General features: G+C 35.5%; 1 protein-coding gene across 1 annotated transcript in view; it reads right to left on the bottom strand.

Annotated features, from left to right (window-relative positions):
- Positions 1-284: 284 nt before the first annotated feature.
- FYB1 (FYN binding protein 1) overlaps positions 285-22,869 on the bottom strand; it is a 155,308-nt gene continuing 132,723 nt past the window's right edge. Inside the window, exons 13-20 of the mRNA XM_045861955.3 lie at positions 22,528-22,665; positions 21,039-21,064; positions 18,532-18,598; positions 15,934-16,024; positions 14,568-14,730; positions 5,745-5,778; positions 3,430-3,461; positions 285-2,640 (exon numbers count right to left, since the gene is read on the bottom strand). Coding sequence (XP_045717911.2) covers positions 2,618-2,640; positions 3,430-3,461; positions 5,745-5,778; positions 14,568-14,730; positions 15,934-16,024; positions 18,532-18,598; positions 21,039-21,064; positions 22,528-22,665 — 574 coding nt within the window. The 3' untranslated portion in view covers positions 285-2,617. The remainder of the gene's footprint in view (positions 2,641-3,429; positions 3,462-5,744; positions 5,779-14,567; positions 14,731-15,933; positions 16,025-18,531; positions 18,599-21,038; positions 21,065-22,527; positions 22,666-22,869) is intronic.

Here is a 22,869-nt window from a genome sequence, read left to right as displayed (position 1 = left end):
AAGAGAAGAAGGGAATGGGGGAAAAGTTGGGCAGGGACTTTGTGTGTGTGTTCGTGTGTGAGAGAGAATTAGTTAATTGTGAAGGAAGAAGATTTCAGAGAAAGAAAGAAGAAGAACTTGGATAAAGGTAATGGCTTTGAGGAGTGACATCTTATTCCTTGGGACAATGTCTGAACATGGGTTAAGGTTAAACGTTGTTGGAAGTTGAAGGGAATTGTGCTTGGTTATTTCAACTTCATTCAAAATAGGAAGAAAAGCATGAGGGACACTAATGGAAGGTTCAGTCTTGAACAGGAAGTATTCCATCCTCTGAGGCTGAAGCAAAAACAGGTAAGATTGGGCTTAGAGAAAGACTCTGCAGATGTGGGACCAAATTATGGGAGAGAAAGTTTGATGACCTCAATTTCTTGATGAAGTAGGAGGCGAAGTTATCTGCTGAAGGTATTATTTATTTGTAGCTCTTCTCATGTGACAAAATTCCATACATAAAACTATAACAGAAATAATATTTAGTATATTAAAATTAATATGTCAAATATGTCTTTTATATTAAGATGATTATCTATTACATAAATCTTTTGTACGCATGTCTGTGTCTGTTTCTTGGTGTATAGCCCAAAACTCTAAAATATTCTCTTGGTTTAATTTGGAATTTTAAAAACTGATAGTGTATTGAATTTATGTTTTTCTCAATCAGGAAGTAATAACTGGAGATATACTGTCAGTGTATTATGTATATTTGCTACCAAGTTTAACAAAATCAAAAATACTTTTGAACCATGTAATTTATCTATTAAAATAATTTCATCATATTAGCATTTATTGGCTTAGCCTATCAAAAAGTAGACATCAAAGTATTTCATAATTGGAGGGGGACTTTGACATCATTGGTTTCTAATGTGGGGGCTTAGACTTCCAGACTCTATAAATTGAGCAATAAAGGTTGATGGTTTCTTTTCTTTCTTTCTTTTTTTTTTTTTGACGATCTATTTTCAAATTTTAACACACCAAATGGAAATCACACTTTACCCATATGAAGGCTGAGGTTACAATGATTTGAAATGATTTCAATTCCGTGGGCCACTCTTCAGAAGCTCCAATGGGCCTTTGCAATATTAAAATATGGAAAATGCATTAATCATTATTTAATCAATGAGTTTTAAAGATACACAAAGGTTTCTGAAATATGGGATTTGGGGTTGGGGGAAGGATTGTAGAAGTTTGAGGTAACTGGTCATAAAAATGTTGGGAAAAACTGATTTTGTCTAATCCTGTAATTTGCAGATGAGGAAACTGGGAGGTTACCCAATATCACATCATGGTTCATTAGCAGCAGAGCCGGCTTTAGGATTAGACTATTCTTGAAGTTGTGAAAAAATTACCTAACATGCCATTTTCTTGGGTGTTAGGGTTTTGCATTTTGTATCATGGTCTTTAGTGTTCTTAGCATTTGGAATCCAAATGCTTCACATTTTGTTTGGAGTTGCTTTGGGAAAGAGTATGTATGAGTAGGAAACATTCTAGTCCAAACAATTAGGCCAACTTTCCAGTAAAGTGGTTAAAAAAAAGTTCCACAGAAGTAACTGAAGAGCAAAAACCTTCAAAAGAGTCTTCATAGTAAAGAGGTGCCATAAAAGCCTAATTAATTTCAAAGTCCATCTTCCATTCTTCATAATTTTAGGGTAATCCTCATTCTTATCTACTCTAGTTCCAACAGTACTTTAAACAGAGCACATGATTAAACTGTTAGCGGAAGAATCTGCAAAAAGAAAACTGATTTTTGACTCTTCTACAGTTTCAATCTTAAGTGTGCACACCAAATGCATACATTCTTATCAAATACTTAACATATATTCACAATTAACAAACAGGGACAATCTTTATACACAAGTTCGGCTACCAATGTAATTTTTAAAACATTGATCCCACCAGCAAGAGAGGAGACAGTTGTGCCCCTTTAAAGATAGATAATTTGAATAAAGAATATAAGATACAATCATAATTAGAGGTTCAGAAAATAGTTTTCCTTCTTATAGAATGTTTTAGTATTTTCTTCCTTTTATTTTTTTTAATTTATCTTTTGACAGAGAGAGAGACAGTGAGAGAGGGAACACAAGCAGGGGGAGTGGAGAGGGAGAAGCAGGCTTCCCGCCAAGCAGGGAGCCCGATGTGGGGCTCGATCCCAGGACTATGGGATCATGACCCGAGCCGAAGGCAGACGCTTAACGACTGAGCCACCCAGGCTCCCCTTATTTCTTTATTCTTCCTCCTCATATTTCTTTAGACAACACAGTCATTTCTTCTCATTTTTTTTTTTCTTTTTAGGGAGGGGATGCTGTCTACTGATGGTCTAAAAGAAGCGCCTTCATAACTGCAGCTGAGGCAGAAATGGAATATTTAGTAATTCTTACATCTCTTCGATGCAGTCTTCCAAGATGTTATGATCACTTTCTAAGTCCAAAGTTTCAAAACTTCATAAAGATAATCAGAATTGTATAACAAATGGTAACAAGTAGTTGTGTGCATTCATTTTCTATGATATCCAATCACATGTCCATTAAAACTCAGACTTCGTTTTGGCATCAAATGTACATAACAGAATGAACAAGACCGAGACCTAGTCATTGTCATAGATGCAACCTGAAAAAAAAAATACAAATTTCAATAGAGTTATACAAAACACATAGCTTCTAAGTGTTCCAAGGTTAGAAACGTGGGTGATTCACACTCTCCCAGTTTAGGATTAAAAAAAAAATGTAGAATTGGCTCACTTTGTGAAAAAGTAGTTACATGGAAGACCATATATGTATTTAACTTTCATTGCTCAGTATTTAATTCTAATGAAGTTTCTAGACAGATTTATTCTTTATCAAAATGAGACTCAAGATTATTTTATCTGGCACTTAATTAAACATACTTTTTGGTAGTTATCCTAAATGAGATTGAAGATATTAAATATGAATAAGAACCATAATTTTAAAAGGAAACTAAAAGGCCACATGAGTAACTCTATGTGCCATTTCAGATGAGATTAATTTTTTAGATTATAATTTGTAAATATGTGATGCTGAAAGAATACTAGTGAGTATTATAGGTTATGAAATAAGTACCTACTAATTGGTCAAGTATACATATTTTTGTGGATGAAAGTAATTTGTATTAAGATTAATGGTATAATGAAAAATTCACTATTTTCATACTTCTGTTTTCAAAGAAAATAAATAAGATTCTTCCTTGATTTCCAGTCATGTGCAAAAATAATTTTCTTAAATTATACCAGAGCATTTACCTTTCCTAACATTTTCAAGTGATTCAAATTCTGATCAGATTGGAAAGTTCTAATTAATCCAGCAAGCTATTTTTAGTATTTGTAAGAGCAGTAAATTCACTGTTAATTGTTTTCGGTGGTGGGTGCCATGTGAGACTTACCATCAGCAATATCATCATAGATCTCTCCATCACTGTAAATGTAGAAAAAAATTTTTATTTTAAAGAAAATATCTTCTTAACATTAAGGCAATATTTAGATTAAAAAGTTAGTAATATGATTTTATGGGACACAATTAAGCATTTAAAGGTGAGAAGTTAAATGTGAATTTATAAGTGGGAAGAAATTTCATGCTCATCTGCATCATCTTTTATTGGTTTAACCTAATTCTCTGTTCTATTCTAAAGTAACCAAAAAACCCACAACTTATTCCATATCATAGACATATGGAATAGTGGAAACATGCCTCAAGAGCATACACCATGCTTTATTCACCTTTAGATCCAACCGTGAGCCTAGGACAGAGCTGTATGTTGTAAGAAGTGCTTATTGAACTGAACAAACTGAAAAATCATGGCACAATACTCCACTTGGGGCCCTAATGGAGGCTTTTTTTTTTTTTTAAGTAATGTCTATACCCCACATGGGGCTTGAACTCAGGACCGGAGATCAAGAGTCACATTGTCCTCTGACTGAGCCAGCCAGGTGCTCCCCTAATGGATTCTTTGTATTTGTTAATAATCAGATTTATACTTTCACTTGAACTTCAAATGTTGAATGAAATAGAATAATATTAAAAAAGAAATAGAATAATATTTGGCATAAGAAATGGGTGCATTATTTTTACATGTTTCTAATTAAAATTTCTAAATATTAATTATAAAATACATAAATATTAGTTTCAAAATGAGTAGCCAAGATATGGTTAGTGTGGTGATTCTTATGTAATTCTAAAAATGTTTATGGTTATAGGCTGCATGCATAATAATAGCTCTGGCTACTTTTACACATTTTGGTTGTACTTGGTCCTGAATCTTTGTAAAATATTCTGCTCTCCACACCTTACCCACCGAGTCCCTCCGATGTACGAGGAGATATAATCATGAGTAAGACACAAGCTTTGATTTTAAGAAGCTTATAATCTAATGGAGGAGAGAATGACATACAAGTAATTAAAATAGAAATTTTATAAATGGCGAATATGGCCTTGAAATGTAGATTACAGTCTCAAAGTTCAGTGACTAGTGTAAGGTGACTGTCGCCTTGACCAGACCCACTTTTGGTTCCAGTACTATGTCTGCTTTCATCATGGAAGCAACAGCAGGCCCTCCAAGTTGCTGCCAACTACGGCAGATGTTGTGAGCTGCCTATGTCTTCTGTTTGGATCCTTTCTCTGAGATTAAGGGAGGGTTGGCTACTGGAGATCTGGTACAAATGCAAAGAGGATAGATCTTGCTATCATTCATTCAATACACATTTATTAAGTATTCACGTCAATAGATAGTCAACCAATAATTACTTAGAGTATACTTTCTAAATTCTCTCTCCATCACCCTGTAATAATCACTGATGAAGCCACGTATTCTTTCCCTGAAATTTTATCTTTCATAGAAAATAGAAAAATAAAAAAGTGCCTTGCCTACCATTGTGATTAATGGTCTGAGAAAAAGAAAAGTATTATGATTATTTTTATTTGACTCTTTACTAGTTTGCTGACAAAGCACTAGCATTGAGTTGTCTCTTTCTGATTGGTGTCAGGTTGTTTATGGATACAGTTTGTGAATCTTCCTTGATTTTTTTATTATGCAGAATTTTGTAAATCTTTATGTTGGCATATGACCTGATAACGGAGTTCACTTCTTGCACTGATATACTTGGAACAGAATCTTACAGCGTTTGAGGGGGACTCTCACAGAACACTAGTACCAGACCGTGACAATGTCTTATTCATAAAAATAGAAGAATCATTGACGACTCTCTTTTTTCTGGCATGCTTCCAAAAAGGCAACTTAATGCTCTACTCTGCCTAGTAAAGAAAAGCCCTCAAATGGAGGCCAAATTACTAACAGGTGACATTAGCACCTACTGTGTAGACACTAATTGGCCCCTGATTAATTCAATTCCACCAACTGCAATAATGAGTAATGAAAGGCAAAATATTAATGAAAGTGTTAGTGGTTTTCCCCTGTCTCCAATGTTTGCCACATCTGTCTTCAATGAATGTTTTTAACTATGAACTGTATATTCATGAACGAGAAGGGTTTTTGTCTATTTAAAAGAGTGACACTTTAGGAAAACCTTAACTTTATTATGGGTACATAATGACATTAGTATTGACATTAGGATAGCATATTGTTTTAAAATTTATTTATGACAGTTTAGTAGATTATATTATTTAGATGTTATTAGCAATCTTTCTTAAAGAAAAGCATAACATTCTTTTTGCAAGCATAGTAGTAGAAGAAAATGAACTTACTTGTCTACCAAGTAACTCCGAAGGACATAACCATCTATGAAAAAAAAGAAAATAAATTTTATTAATAGTACAGAATCTAATAATCTTTACTGTTTCTTTTAAGAAAGTGAAATAGAATTGAATATTTAATGTAATATGATATGATATAATGTGACATAATATACTGAATAATTCTATTTCCAAATATGACCTATTTTTCTTTTTTAAAGATTTTATTTATTTATTTGGGATAGAGAGAGCACAAGCCAGAGGACAGAGGGAAAAGGAGAAACAGACTCCCCACTGAGCAGGGAGCCAGACGCCGGGCTGGATCCCAGGACCCTGGGATCATGACCTGAGCCGAAGGCAGACGCTCAACCGAATGAACCACTCAGGGGCTCGGACCTATTTTACTTATTCGTGTCCACTTTTTCCCCCTTCTTTTCTTCTCCTTTTCTCTCTATTTTTTTCACTGTCTCCTACATGTCTCTTTTCCTCCATTTACAACCTTTCCCCTTAAAGAGAAACAAATTACCTTCTCCAAGCTGCTGCAGGTCCTAGCACAAGGCTCTACCAAATTTTACTCTATTTCTTCATGGTGTTATCCATGAGACCCAGTCCTAGGGAGAATTTATAGTTTCTCTAAATACAAAAGTAGTTCATAGGTAGGTATTTCAAATACCACCAGATCAAAGCCTTAACTTTTAAAATTCTATTATATTGAACAGAGTCGAAACTGTTTTCAACTCCCCTTTCAGATCAGCAATCTTGTGATTACTTGGGGGAGTATGCATTCTAAACGGTCTCAAAATAATTCTCACGTTCAGTGTGGAAGGTCTTCCATACTGCTTTTGCCATTTGACAGTGTGTCAACATGTGCACTTTCATCTTTCATGAAACAAGTCATTATTAGAAGAACACATACCAGGCATTCTAGGGATTCCCCTATTAAATAGGAAATAGACCATATTTTATGCAAAAAAGTAAAGGTTATCTTTGCCTCTATTGTGCACAATAATCCTAAGAAAAAATTCAGACTATTTTTCTTGAGAAAATTTCTGCTGACATTTAATGAATATTACTAATCTTCGGAATCATTAGTTTTGTGTTAGTACCTAAACACTACTGTATGTTTGAGATTAGTAGCATTCATTGCCTTGTCAATACAGCCTCTAAATTCCTTCAGAGCCAATCTATTGGTCTTGGTCCACTTTAGATCTAATTTTTATTAGACTAAATGTGTAAAAAATTATAAACCAGGAAGCTCATAGGCAAAGATTAATACAAATGATAATAAACTTACTTAAACATACTGATGTTATATTGCCATTGATTTAACATGCAAAAACATTTTTTTTAAAAAGTGGGATCATACAAATGAAACTATAGATTGAAACTTAAGAAAACAAACTTTCCCCTGAAATATTCCAGGGTAAAAAAAACTCCACTGAAATATTTTATCAAGAAATTCACCATTTTTTAATGAAAACTTTTTAAAATCCTATTTGGAAAAGGAAGAATCAAAGTTATCTTTGAATTCCTGTAGTATGGTAATAATGAAGCATGTGTCAAAATGATAAAAGCACAACAATGTAATATTTTTCTCAGACTCTGAAAAATTAGACCTTGTTATACCTTCCTTTTTTATTTCAGTTAAAGCAGTAGCAAAAATTATTAATGTAAGAACATCTAAAAATTAATACCCTTGGTTGCCTTTGATTTCACAGTTCTTTTATTCATTTCATGTTAACAGAGTTCTAAAAAATTTAAGGTATGTATCATAATTTAACCTAATTTTTAAAAGGGGATAAGCTCGTCTCTAAGAAATTCAATTCTACGTGTGTCTCTCAAAAGAGAAAAATCTATACAGATAACAAGTTTTTAGAACAAACTGTGGATTTCTCGTCATGGTCCCAATAATTGAAGCCTGTCTTTACCTGCGCTGATGTTTAGAGCTAAAATAAAATGTGAACACATCTCTATAGACAGTAATAGTCCAAACTTTTTTTGTTTCCATTAGTTAAAATTGGTGGTTCTTCTTTTCTTTTGAATATTTTTTCTTAAAACAAACTGGGAAATAAAAGAATACAATAATAAGTGTTCCCATGAGATATTCATGTTTAAATTAATAATTTAAAAGTAATGACGTAGATGAGTTGAAGCTTTTGACAGTGAAGGAAATCTCTGTGAGCTGTTCAGGCTTTGTAATGTGTCTGAATTAAAATTAGAAGATAAAAAATTAGAGAAGTATATAAGAAATTAAAGCTATTGCCAGAGACTGGACTTAACTCCAGCATCAGTATATTCTTGTTTTTTAAAAAATCTTTAGAAGATTTAAAGAAATAAAGAACAAAACAAAGAGAATATAAACATCATTTTTGGCAATCAACAGTGTTTATTTTCCTTTGCTTTTAAGTAATCTTTTGAAAACTCATCTATGCTAGAGGCGCCTGGGTGGCTCAGCCTGTTAAATGTTTGCCTTCGGCTCAGGTCATGATCCCAGCGTCCTGGGATCGAGTCCCGCATCGGCCTTCCTGCTCAGCAGGGAGCCTGCTTCTCCCTCTCCCTCTCCCTGCTGGTCCCCCTGCTTGTGCTCTCTCTCTCTGTCAAATAAATAAATAAAATCTTAAAAAAAAAAGAGAAAATTCATCTATGCTAAAATTGTGTGGACCTGGATTAAGTACCGTCTATAGTAATTAAGCATTAAGTAGTCCTTTACATGAGCAAGGTTAATAACTCATGATATACAGCTTAATAGCCTGTCTTCACAAAATTATTTATAAAAAATATATTTTAGATTCTCAAATGCCTATTATATTTCCTCCTGTATCTTGCCTATTCCGGAGCTCTAAGGAATGGCTTTTCCTTTTGTTGGATGCTCTGCTATAGATGTTGCTTTTGTGGATGAGCTACATAAATGTGAATGATGATGAATATTGCTTAAGAAAATGTATCAAGGAGATGCAGTGTGGGATGGTACTGTACTGCTCTATTTTAGTTTCCTGAAATGATGTGATAATTTGGGGCTCATTAGCTATAAAATTACTATCCTATAGCATTTTTACAGTGTTAATGACTTTTTAATACAGCATAGATTTCGCTGTCTAGTGCCTTTAAAAATCTCTAAAACCTCATTCTATTAAAAGCATGATTGATTCATGACAGTGTTGAAAAAAGTGACCCACCATGAATTTTTATATTTTATATCATCTTCCCATTATAGTTCCTAGAAATAATTATTTTTGCAGTAGAAAAATGATCTCTTTGCTTCAGTGTTCCATGTACATCCGTCATAAGGCATATTAATGAGAAGTACAAATGAAAGAAGCAAAAAAGTCATCGTGGCTCCATGCCATGTAGAATGGGTACCATGTTTACTGTGGGTGCTGGCCCACCAGGGATTCTCACATGAATTATCATTGAATATGAAATTGAAAGTTTTATTTGGAAACTAATATGAAATTATTATTTGGAAACTTCATATTCATACAGCAGGGCACAGAGGCTTGAAACAAGTGTTTTGAAATATGTGGTGGGATAAAGCTAATTCAGAAAGTAACACCCATCCCCCATACGAGCCAGTTCTCAGGACTGATTCACCTTTAAGAAGGGTGTCATGAATACAAAATTATGAAGGAAACACAAAATCGTCTTTGGAAAAATTGAAAATATCTTCATTCTAATATTTTCAAATTTCTTGCTTAATAAAAATGACAACTTTTGTTATTTCTTTATTATTTCATCTGTCATGAGCAAGTCCAGAAATAAAGTTCAATTTACTCAATTTGGCCTCATGCAGGTTAAAAACAATAAAATCATGTTGCACAGATTTACCCACACAAGTGGAACAATGCCTGACTTCAAGGGAACCTGCTCATAATATAACAGAAAGAAAAAAACAAAACACAGTGTAGAAGACTAAATATAAATTATTAGCCTAGTATTATAGAAATGTTCTCTCTCTTTGTCTTCTTTCTCTCTGTCTCTTTCTCCTTCCTAGGGCTTCAAATCAGAGGACTTTTAAAGTTTCTGAATTTAAAAAATTTTCTTCAGTGAGCATATGCTGTTTTAAAATTGAAAACAAAATTATTTAAGCAGAGAAATGATTAATTGGATTTGAGAAAATCCAATCTTTGAAATTCCCTTTCCTTGATGCCTGAAGAAAATGAGTACATTTTAATCACAAATAATTCAGTTCATGTTTCCTTCCACACTTATTGTAGAAAATTTTGCTCCAGTGACAGGAGGTGGGGAAACCCACAGCTTATGAGACATCGAGTTGTGGAATACGCTCAAATATTAGCAAGAAATTCTAAACATCTGGGGATGTGCCAGAAATACATAGTTAAGATCTCAACGCCTCTGCGATATGTGTTTCCACAAGCCAGGGGGTGAATTGATCAAATGTGAGAATGCTTGTAATGGTGGCTTATACTCAACTCCACAATGGGAAGAAATTATTGTTAATGCTTTTGCCTCTAATTTCCTACCATTACATATTAAGTTTAAGTAAGCTATGCTTGCTTTTCTTTGATGGATTAAGGAATGGAAAGTAAGGAAAATGTTAAGGTTACCATGGTTTTGGACTGCAAATGCCTTTACAGCTAAGCAGATGTAGAAATGAGGAAATGAAACATTTAAAGGCTCCTAAATGATACACAACAAGCAAGCCACATCACTAGGACTAAGAAAACTTCTGTCTTCTAACAAGTTAAACTATTCTGCAGACTTCTTCCTGTGCGTGTCTATATGTCAGACTTTCATCTGGTTCTCCAACTGCAATTTCCAAATTCTTTTTTTTTTTTAAAGATTTTATTTATTTATTTGAGACAGAGAGAATGAGAGAGAGAGAGTACATGAGAGGGAGGAGGGTCAGAGGGAGAAGCAGACTCCCCGCCAAGCAGGGAGCCCGATGCGGGACTCGATCCAGGGACTCCAGGATCATGACCTGAGCTGAAGGCAGTCGCTTAACCAACTGAGCCACTCAGGCGCCCTGCAATTTCCAAATTCTTACATTCAATTCAGTAAGCCCCGAAAAAGGTGCCAAGCACCGCAGGATGTATCGGCAGCACAATGTTGAGAACATTTCCGTGAAGTTACTCTCAAGCTCAGAGTCTAATACGAGTAATAGATTGATAAAATAGGAAGGACAATTCCAGGGACAAAAGCAGTAGCATGGTGGGGCCGGGGAGAGAGAAATTGTGATGGGTGACTGAGGAGTAAGGAGTGGATGTGCTTCCAATTTTAGATGACAACTGGATTGTTTTTAGTAGACAATTATGGGCACTGGACGTAGAATAAAACAGCATAGAAGGATGAAATAGCATAATTTATTCAGGGAATGACAAGTCAGTAGTATATATTTTTGGAGTGGCAGTTGCAGATGGGAAATAGTAGATGAGGTTGAGGCTAGATCTACAGGGTTTTATGTACTAGCGTAGAGATGCTTTTGTTTTTTTAAAAAATGGTATTTGAGTAACAGTGTGGCAGGTGGATTGGCTGAGAGTAAGGGTAAGGTAGACATATCATTTGAAAGGCTATTGCAATAATCTGATGAGAGAGGGTTAAATCTACACAACAATTCTCCCAAATCCTATAGAAGTTACATGAGTGATGGATCAGAGATTAGGGAAATTAAGAATGCCAAGGATCCAGTTCAAGGAAGGAATAAGCAGGAGGTTTAGAAAAGTTAAGAAAAGCAGGAGATTTGGCAAAATAAAATTGAAATTAAGTGGATAGGATCATTATATTTTGGAATAAAGCTTAACATGAAAGGCAACAGCAGATGCTCCGGGTGGCCTTCCCATAGACCTTCCCCCGCTACCATGTCAGTGCCTTTTGGCTCACCCAACTTCCAAAGGACAGCACTAGCAATTTTTTTAAAAAGATTTTATTTATTTATTTGAGAGAGAGAATGAGATAGAGAGAGAGAGCATGAGAGGGGGGAGGGTCAGAGGGAGAAGCAGACTCCCTGCCAAGCAGGGAGCCCGATGCGGGACTTGATCCCGGGACTCCAGGATCATGACCTGAGCCGAAGGCAGTCGCTTAACCAACTGAGCCACCCAGGCGCCCAGCAATTTTTTTTTTTTTAACTGATCACTTTTCTCTGGCTTCCAGAGCTCTTTGTCAGCTTGCTTGGTATCCCAAATGGCTCGCCACCTGCCCAGGAGGAGGCTTCAACTCCACATGGACAGGAGTTGATGTATCAATACCCCAATTTGTTTCCCATTGGCTGTGATAACACTGCCTCTCTGAGTTCTCAACGGGTATAAGCTCCAATTATCTAAGTGGCAACTTTTTCCATTACAAGGTTTTATTGACTGCCTTTCCTTTCCTGTCTCCTTTTCCACTTGCTCATAAGTGATTCCCAGAATCACCCCTAAATGGAGAAGCTAAGACGAAGTCCAGAGTCCAAAGAAAGTCTTTAAATAAACAACATCAGGTATACAAGCCCTACTGATAGAATCATCAGGTTTCCATTCTGTTTGAGATGGACCCCAAACCACCTAAGACTTGAATTAGTTATCAGGGAGCTTGGGACTTGTAAAGTGCATTGGTACTGTGCCAGGAAAAAACTGATAAAAGTTACATGGAGCCATTGCTTGTGATCTATCAGCATTTTACATAATGTTCGCCCTTCTCATTTTTAACCGGTGATAGATTTTAAGAGGGCAGGAGCCCTCCAGTATTCATAACAGTATTCAGAATTGTTGATGTCCAAATAGGAAATGATAGCAGATTACAGAATCATCCCTGAGTAATTACTGTTTTTCTCATTCTTAAGGTCTACTGGCTCCTAGAAAGATAAGGGTCTCCTCCAAATTTCCGTTTCTGGTGCTGCATCCTCCTGCTCATCTATCTCCATACAGGTTGTTGATGAAGCCATTAATACCCTTGTTACTCGAGAGTATGTTCCATGGGCCAGCAGCATCCATCCCCTGGTGGCTCAGTAAAACGCGGAATGTTACACCTCACCTCAGACCTACTGAATTAGAATTAACATTTTTGACAAGATCCCCATGCGATGGGTGTGCACTTTGGAGTTGAAGAGCATGGCTTTAGATGGGCTTTGTTGTGAAAGACAAGAATCTCAGGACAGCAGGGCAAGATCGGTCTGAAGCTTGTGCGCCGGAGAAAGGGCCACAGGACAAGGGTACTAGGACAATTCTCTCTTGTAAAAAATGTAATATAATTTGGAACGTGGAGGAAAGAAAACAGGTTCATTTAGCTCCTCACCTCAATCAGCCTCTATTAGCAGCGTAGCTTAGTTTCTCTTATTTACATAATTTTTTAACCTGGCTGTAAATCCAATCCCACATTAAGCAGGCTTCGTATTTCTCTTACTATTGTGTCGTGAGAATTTCCTCACATTATTATCATAGTCATCGTGTAAATATTCAATCTGGTATAATAATCATAACCTATTTAACACTTTCTGAATTTTTAAACTTTTTAATATTTTTGATGACCTTTTAACACATAGAGTTTTTCTGCATGTAAAGCTATTCCTTGGGGTACATCCTCACAAATGCTAGTCTGAATGAGGGCTTTCTTCGTCTCCTGGAGCACTGTTTACACATTATCTCCAGTGACCTTTGAGGCTTACTACTACACTACCCGTGTCTTTTATCCTTTGTACCCACATTTCATTTTCTCCTTTTAAAAGCCAACCACACCTCCTCCATGATAACTTTAGATCCATTTCCCCAACCTTGAGTCACCGGTTTTATTCTTAAAACTCCCATTTCACTTCCTGTCCCTGAGTCACCTTCCTGTCATTAAAATTCGACTCAGAGTTCATGTTTTCCACACAGACTAACCAAGCTGATGGGGGCAGCCACACTGACTCTTTGCTTTTAAATATAGGACACATAATTTTGAATGGCTCTTCCCTGGACTTTAAATAAAATAAGCTTCTTGTTAAAATTTGACAAGAACATTTCCATCTGTTGGTTTTAATAGCCGATAAAGTCAAAGAAGACAGGGACTCTCTTGTATTCATGTGGAATACGATGCTGTATGAAGGCGTGCACTTGTGATCAGTGCTGGGTGATGTATGGGAGTGCTCACTCATTATATTTTGCTCCTGGAACTAATGAAACACTGCACGTTAACTACACTGGAATTATATTGAAATTAAATTAAATTAAAAAATAAATACAGGAAGCATAATCTTGAATTACTCTTCCCTGGACTTTAAGTGAAATAAGCTTCCTTTTCAAATGTCACAAAAACATTTCCCTCCATCAGTTTCGATAGCCCATAAAGTGGAAAGAAGACAAGGGACTCTCTTATATTCATTTGGAATACTATGTCGTATGAAGTGTGTCCAAACAGGAAATGAAAACAAGTAAGTGTGCAAGGTAGGAAGACTGGAAATTCTAGATGTGCCATGTGCTATATGATTTCAAAACCAGGCCAGAACAAGAGCCACTCACTCCTTCAGCACACCGCTTCTCACTCTCGTGTACCTGAGAATAAGCTAGGGAAGGAGTGACGATCCCAGATTCCATCTGACTCCCCAGAACTCATAGTGGATCAAGGGCGGATCCAGGCAACCGTGATTTTAATACACAAAGGGTTTTCTGATGCTGGTGGTCTGTGGGGCCGCATTTGAGAAGTACTGATTTGGTATTACCTTGGCACCACAGTGCCAAATACAGCAGGTGGGAAATGAAAAAGGATTCAAATAAAATACATCAATTTCAGCACAGCAAGATCTCTAGTTTCTTAATGTATTCCACAATTCAGAAAGCACAGACAAAATGAAGTTAATGATCAGAAAAACATGTTTGATTATTAAATCCTGGAGTGCTGTATCGATGAAAGTAAGCAGTGACTTACATTTTCCTTCCTCATTTCTGCAAAGAACTTTTGTATCATCAGTGCTTTGTATAACTTCAAGAGATTCACCAGGCTTCACCTGCAGATCTCTGGTGCCCCACCTTTTAGAAGTTAAGGAGGGTGCAACTTTGGTCGAATACAGGACTCTAATTTCACCATCATACTGGAAAAAAATAAAGAAAAACATTTTTATTATTGATTGATGTGTATTATTAAACTAATCCATTTATTGACAGATGTACTAAGAAAGCCTTTGCTAAATAAATAGTTCCTTGTTTTAAAAAAATAATGTAAAAACATTAAAGAAAAATTTTTGAGGGAAAAACCACTCATAATCTCACCAACCTAATATAATCACTATTTTTAAAATTAAAAACATCTTTTAGGTTAAAGGTGTACATGTGTTGATTTGATGTACTCATATATTACAAAATGATTACCATCATATCTTTAGCTAACACCTCTAACACCTCACATAATTTCCACTTCTTTTTTGTGGTGAGAACATATAAGATTTACTCTCTTTACAACTATCAAGTATATAATACAGTATTCTTAAGGATAATGACCATGCTGTACATTAGACCCCTAAAGCTTATTCATCTTATAACTGAAAGTTTGTACCTCTGACTAACATCTCCTCCATGTACCCCACCCCAGCCTTTGGTAACTATCATTTTACTTTGTTTCTGTGAGTTTGGCTTTTTTAAGTGATATTATAGAATATTCATCTTCCCCTGTTTGACTTACTTCACTCAGCAATGACCCTTACGGGCTATCCATGTTGTCACAAATGGCAGGATTTCCTTCTTTTTCGTGGCTGAATAATATTCCAGTGTATGTATATGTATTTGTGTGTGTGTGTATATACATATAATCTTTTTTATCCATTCTATTTTTATATTATCTTATTATTAAAGTTCAAAGAACAGCTGAATTTAAATGATTATTGCAGTATATGTATTGTGCATGTATGAGAGTTTGCTTAATTTGTTAAAGGAATAAATTCAAATGTAAAGAAAATTATATAGAAAATAAAGGAGTTAGGATGGATAACTGATACTGATAATTACACTTTTTTTTTAAAAGATTTTATTTATTTATTTGAGAGAGAGAATGAGACAGAGAGAGAGAGCATGAGATGGGGGAGGATCAGAGGGAGAAGCAGACTCCCTGCCGAGCAGGGAGCCCGATGTGGGACTCGATCCCGGGACTCCAGGATCATGACCTGAGCCGAAGGCGGTCGCTTAACCAACTGAGCCACCCAGGCGCCCGATAATTACACTTTTAATACGTGCATTTTGGTACTTAAAAATCATTGGTTTTTTCATTACGCTTTGAACTTTGATATCTAAATATGACATACTTTAAACTTTTTCCTGAAGTCTTTCTCTTCTTTTTCCTGCTTTTTTAGCTTCTTGGGGTCTTTTTCTTCTGTCTTAGCCTTGGCTCCTTGACTAAGATGGCAGAACACACATAAAACAACATTTAGCTTAGTTTAAAAAGAACAGCATACAATAGAGACTTCATCCATAACATTACAATTTTGTTGAATTTTGTTTTTAATTAATTCCTTTTCTTAGAAATCTAGTACATTCATTGTAATAAGTGATAATATTTCATAACACAAAAGAGATTCTTCAAAATAATACAGATTATGGTTAAAATGGAAGTGATTATCTATTATGGTGAACCATATAAAATTACTGAGGTATAGTGTGAACGTGGTTACGTATCAGAGGTTTCATATGATTCAACCCACCTATTGTCGAACTCTCTGTATTTTTTCAAACCTTCCTAGATAATTAAGTGGCTTGGCCAATATCACAGAAAACGCTTTATGAAAAAGAACATTTTTTTAAAAATTGATTTTTATGGCTTGAAAAGTTTATCTATGTGTCAGGTTTTCATATCTACTTAAAATGGAGCCAGAGTAACATTTTATCTCATAGATACCAACTAGACTGATGCGAATTGTCATAAGAATAAGCCTATGATAGTGATTCTTCAGCCCAGCCACATACAGGATCATCTGGGAAGTTTTAAAAAAGTACCAATGCCTTTGTCTAATTTCTAGAAATTCTAATTAAATTAAATACATTCTAATTAATTAGACTGAGTGGGGTCTAGATACTGACATATATGTTTTAAAGCTCCCCAGGTAATACTAATTTGCAATCAAGGCTGAGGAACATTTGCTAGGGTTCACTGTGGATGTTAGGGAAAGGCTGGGAATCTCTGAAGGAGGGAATTTTAAAAATCAGAATTTTTTGTGAATAATGAAAAGTTCTAAACACTGATTTTAATTTTTATCTAGATTACCTACAATAAAGTTTTGTTTGTAACTGATATATTTAAAATGTTTGATTCCTAAGCTTTGAATCTCAGAATTTAGTTCATTTACTGTGAAATGAATTAGCACAGTGTCCTGCCTTGGGTTCTGCATCCTGCCTCAGTATCTGCTTTGTTACGGTGCTCTGGTCAGTAGTGGATTTGCAGTCCCAAATTAGCACTTTGGAACTATCAGGATATACATGCATGTTAAAAATGGCCCATGAGCTCCCTTTGAAAATAACTTATTGAAGTTTAGTTTTAGTTTAAAATAGAATATTATGTTAGAGAACATAAAATAGTCTTAAACTCTGAAAATAAGCAGCAGCAAAGAAAATGGTACATATCACATAAAGTTTAATCAGCCGGGGTTTATTCTACTTGAAGAAAAGGTCCAGTGTGTAACTGGGTTCCTAGAGAGCTGTTTAATGGAACGTGGTGACATTTTTACAGTAATATAAAACAGAAAAATGCATTAAAAAATGTCAGGGATAGAAGTGACTTCCCAGTGGTGAGGAATTTTCAAACCTAACATATTACTGAAGATTAGATTTTCTTTTCAGAAAAAAGAAGGATTCTCTTTTCATCTTTCTTGTTTGTTGTGCCTATAGAACTTGATCCTGACATAGAAATGATAGCATATTCTCTCTTCAGTTTCTTTGATCTTGATACTTTCTCTTGTTCAGTAAAATTAACTTAACAGTGTTGGTAAAAAATAAATACTAAATAAATAAACACTCATGCATTTTTGCAGTATTGCTCAGAAGACGCTGCATATTGTCTCCCATTTGTGTCACTTTCATCCTTTAACTAATCAAGCTCAAGATCTTTTTATTCACCTTTTTTCCTGAGAAAGCTACAGAGGTATTCTTGCTTTTATACACCGTATGTATCAGCTCATCTCACATGTTTATTGGAATATAAAAAAGCATCTTGCCATGTTATTTTCTATTTCAAAAGAGGTTTCAAATGGTACTCCTTTTGTACTAACTGATCTTAACATTTTTTCATACAGTTTTATCCTAAAATTAAATTGAAACCTTAGGTGAGCTGAAGAATGTCACTATTCACCCCTAACTTTTTTTTTTTAATTTGAATGGAACCTTTGAGAATCTGATGCTTTTGTGAAAAAGAGATATGGCAAAGTCCTTTGAAAACACAAATCATCTTTTTTTTTTTCCCATAAAAGGAAAAAATCTTGTGGAGGACAGAAGAGATTTGAAGAAGGTAGGTGAGGGGTGAGATATAAACTAAGAAGTGTGTTCAAGACAAAAAAGCTTTTGGGAAAAGGGTAAAAATAAAGGGAGGAGATGAATCAGTGAGATCAGTTGTGATCAGACTCTCAAATATTTTCCCAGTGAATGAGTACATGAAGGGATAAATGAATGTAGACATCAGTGAGTCACCAGGCAGAGAATAATCAGGAGCAAAATACCCTGGGGAGGGGGCAGCGGAGGAGGGGGATCAGGGTCTTCCACCCACAAACCTAGCAGAAACTTTAGAGCTGAGATCAGAGAGAGGACAGAGTAAACAGGATCAAACACAGTAGATGTACATGCCTTTGGGGTTTTATTCTAGTTGAATTTTCTTAAGCAGTCGGATTTTCATCTCAAAATGAGAACATTTTACTTACCTCAGCTCTGCTGGTGGAGCAGGGAAATCAGAGGCATCCACATCATCATAAACTTCATCTCCCATGTCTAACAAAAGGCAAAGTATCAAATGTTGAGACACTTTTAGTTTGAATTTTGATATGAGCATCCGATGATGTTTTTAATATAAAGATTGTTTTGAGGACAACAAAATCAGTTTTCCTGGAGTCTCTATACATTTCTCCTGGAAGCATTGTCTGTTCCTTGAAGGGGAGAGGTTTTTCTCTCCTTGGATATCTCTGCTAAATTTCCCTCAAAAAAAAACAAAAACAAAAACAAAAAACCAGAGACCGTGACTGTAACTAGCATTATCAGGATAAATCTCCCCAAACAGTGACTGAGATTATTTGCAGATCCACGCATGTGATGAATGGCAGGATTAGTAGATTGCTGACAAACAAATCAACATTACTGGCCATTGGCAATAGGCTGTAGAGATTGATTCTTAGGGGATTTGGGATGCTATGATAATATACATTATTTATATGTCTGTGTCTTTGTCTATGTCTGTCTATCTATCTATCTATCTATCTATCTATCTATCTATCTATCTATCTATCTATCTATCTATCTTTCTACCTATCTATCATTCTCTTTTAGTCACTGATCTGTCCCTCACTGATTTTTAACTTATAGTAGTATTAGGTGTGGTACCACCTTAAAATGGAAAGAATATTCCTATTAATAAGACATGTCTGGTCCATACCAGCAGGTATTGAAAACCAGTGTTGGTGGGAAAGTGGCCATGCCCTTAACTGGGTCAATGGCTTTTCTAATCCGTAGATACTTTTCTTTCATCTAGACCTCTTGTTAATAAAGTCAGGAGGATTGCGCCCTCTCTGCACCTATTAAGTTGCTCCACAGCAAATTAAGCTGAAGAGATGAGCTGAAGAGAGTACAAATGTTTTAAGGAACGATTATCATAGAAAGTTTAGATGCTCTCTGTTAGCGGCAAGGATTTAATTTCCTTTAAGAATTCCTCTCTCTCTCTGTATATATGTATAGAGTACATATATATACTATATATTTTCTTAAAGATTTTATTTTTATTTGACAGAGAGACACAGCGAGAGAGGGAACACAAGCAAGGGGAGTAGAAGAGCGAGAAGCAGGCTTCCTGCAGAGCAGGGAGCCCGATGCGGGGCTCGATCCCAGGACCCTGGGATCATGACCTGAGCCGAAGGCAGATGCTTAACGACTGAGCCACCCAGGCACCCCACATATACTGTATTTATATTACATACATACGTGTCTGTGTGTGTGCATTCTCCTCCCACTCAGGTAATTAATTTCACAGCTATGTGAAGAATCCATAATTAATATTATAAAAAATATGACATATCATTGGTTTCCAAAATGGGAAAAATTACTATTCCATACACATGTACTTAAAACACACTTGAGAACAAACCAAAATTAAAACAAAAAAAACCCAATTTTTTTTTACTTAACTGATCACATTTGTTTCACTTTATACTTACCCTCTGTGGAGCTAAATTTCTTGAATACTTTTTGAAAATTATAGATTAAGATATAAACTCATCATCAGTTATTGATTAATTTGAATTAGTGCCTTATGTATTTTCAAACTGATAACTGAAAACGAGATCAGATAAACAGTCTGGAAGAATAGATGATCTGTGTGTTTAGTTTTCTCTTTCAACTTATTTATAAATCCAGACAAACTTTTTGAAAACCTCTGAATATTCCTGTGAGACATTTTATTTTGTTCAAAGTCAGTTTAAGAAGAATCTTTGAAAGGTCTATTTCAGCAGGGATAAAAAAAAAATAAGCTGATCAAAATTGTTCGAAGAAGAAACGGTTTCACATTTAGCAGTGGAAAGTTTTCCAAAAACAATATAAATTATACATTCAAAAAAATCAAAGAAATTTAGATTTAGAAGAGACTTGGTGTCATATAATTTGGTACATTTTTAGAAATCCTTATGCATAAGCCCAATATATCAGGCTTGACTGAATTGGGGTAGAGGAGACATGAGAAATATTGGTGTCCATCCCTGTCCACTCCTTCCTTTCTCCATAGTGACCCCTATGATGGGGTGAACATTTTAAAAACCATCAATATTAGGGACACTGGGTGGCTCAGTCCAGTAAGCGTCTGCTTTCTGCTCAGGTCATGATCCCAGGGTCCTGGGATCGAGTCCGGCATTGGGCTCCCTGCTCCGCGGGAAGCCTTCTTCTCCCTCTCCCTCTGCCTACAGCTCCCCCTGCTTGTGCTCTCTCTCTCTCTGACAAATGAATAAATAAAATCTTTAAAAACCATCAATATTAAAAATTTTCCTGTTCCCACTATTTAACTGTTGAGAAGCTGTGGCCCCCCAAGGAGAAGTTGCTTGACAAGGTTACACAAGTTACTATTTTCAGAGTCAGGACTTCAGTCCAGATACCATGACTATATCCAATGCTTTCCCACTACCCCATCGCAAGAAATGAGATATAAAATATATAATCAGTTTTTATTACTTACCTGATTGTTTAGGAGGAGAAGGGAAACTAGAAAGAAAATGAGAACACAATTATAATCAGACCAATATAAACACAGAAATTGAGCCCTTTTATTTAGGAGAGACATGAAGAAGTAAGCCTGGAGCCTTGTGAAGGCTAATTCTGTTGATGGTCATTCCTTTCTCATCTCCATTTCTCCACTGAACCTCAGTTTCTGCCCATCAATCTGGAATTTCACAAGACTTTTTTTTTTTTTTTGAACTCCAATGGTGGCCAAAAAAGTCAAAAGTCAAGGCATTCAGTGGTTTATTTTGCCCATAGCCATTGGACCAATATTTTCAGATTTGTTCTATGAGGTTTGGGCATATTATCAAATCAGAGTAAATTAAATGGACTCAATGTTTTGAAGTCATTCTGGCATAGCTCAGGTCAAAACTTTTTATTTGACTTAAAGAGTAGAAATAGAGGGCTGAAATGAACAAAGGTCATAGGATTCTTTGTATGACCATGTTTTCCCAAACAGGAGAATGGTGAATAAGAGAGGAATATCCACTGAAACTGGGGAGGGAGAGCTTATTAATAGAAGTGATCTGAAATCAGGATTGGGTGGCATTTAGTTGCAACAGAAAAGGACCTTTGCTTTTATTACTTTCTGAACTTCAAGCACACACACAAGCACACATCACTAGAAGAATGGTGCACAGTTACGCTAAAGTGCGAGAGGTCATTAGTTCAAATGATTGAAAATCAAAATTAGGATGTGTGCAATTGGAACAGGAAAAATAATCTCTGCCTTTATTTCTAAGTAAGGTCTGCATTTGAATAATGGTGCATCAAGAGAGGATTTGTTAAGAAAAAAGAGGATTTGTTATGTTTACTTACAATTTTGAGTGTCTTGTTTACTAAGTGTTGGTTTTAGGTCTCACAAAAGACTTAAAATGAGGAATTCTATGTGGAATTAACATTTTATAAAGACTTTAGTGAAGGATGAGAATCTACTGAGTTACAAAGACTTTAAATACTGTATTTAGAGAAAAGAAATTGCAAATTGTGTCCTTTATTTCTGGCAAGCTAATTTGTTAAAAGAGAATGTGTATTTTGAAGGGTAGTCACTATAAAATATTATATAATAAAATGTGGCATTGGAATTGTGAGCTTTTAGATATGATGTTGCAGTGAAAAAAAGTTCTACTAAATGAAGAGTGTATGAGTATGTAAAGGTGTGTGTGTGTGTGTGTGTGCATGTGTGTGTTCTCTGTGCATGTTTGTAGGGAAGGCAAAATATATCTTTGAACCATACGACAATTTTTGAATATTTTGTGTTCCTCTTATGTAAATGCATGAGTGTAAGGGTGACACCGTAAATGAGGCTAAGATGACTAATGGAAAATAATGTTGAAGTGACTTAAGCCTGTCAGAGTTTGGTTATTGGTTATAAAATATTAGTAGCACTTGATTAAATTATTATTAGTGTAGTTATTGTGCACTGAATTTGGTTGGTTGACTCTTACGATGAACCTTCATTATTGTCTGACTCAGGGACTTTAGGTTTCTCTCGTATACTTTTCCTTTTGTCATCTTTTCCCTTTAACATCTTCAAAATCCCCCAGGACCACGAATTACTCTTCTCTTCAACCTGTAGCGTGGAGCTTAGGAGCATGCAGGCATTGAACAGAATGGAATCATTGGTGGAATGTGAAGACGTTTGGTGGACATTCAGATTTTTTATAATTTTACTGCATTGATCATTCAGGCAGCAAGTTACTCATTGTATTCAACGAGATGATGCTTTTATGTTTATAGGCCATGGTCTTTGAATACTGCTGCTACTAGGTAAGTAGTAGGTGAGTTAT

This window comes from Mirounga angustirostris, unplaced genomic scaffold (assembly GCF_029215605.1).
Source record: "Mirounga angustirostris isolate CCGP_5_RB_7025 unplaced genomic scaffold, mMirAng1.0.hap1 SCAF_7, whole genome shotgun sequence".
NCBI lineage: Eukaryota > Metazoa > Chordata > Mammalia > Carnivora > Phocidae > Mirounga > Mirounga angustirostris.
Note: the sequence above shows the minus strand (reverse complement) of the source record. Positions and strands in the feature narration are given on the sequence as shown.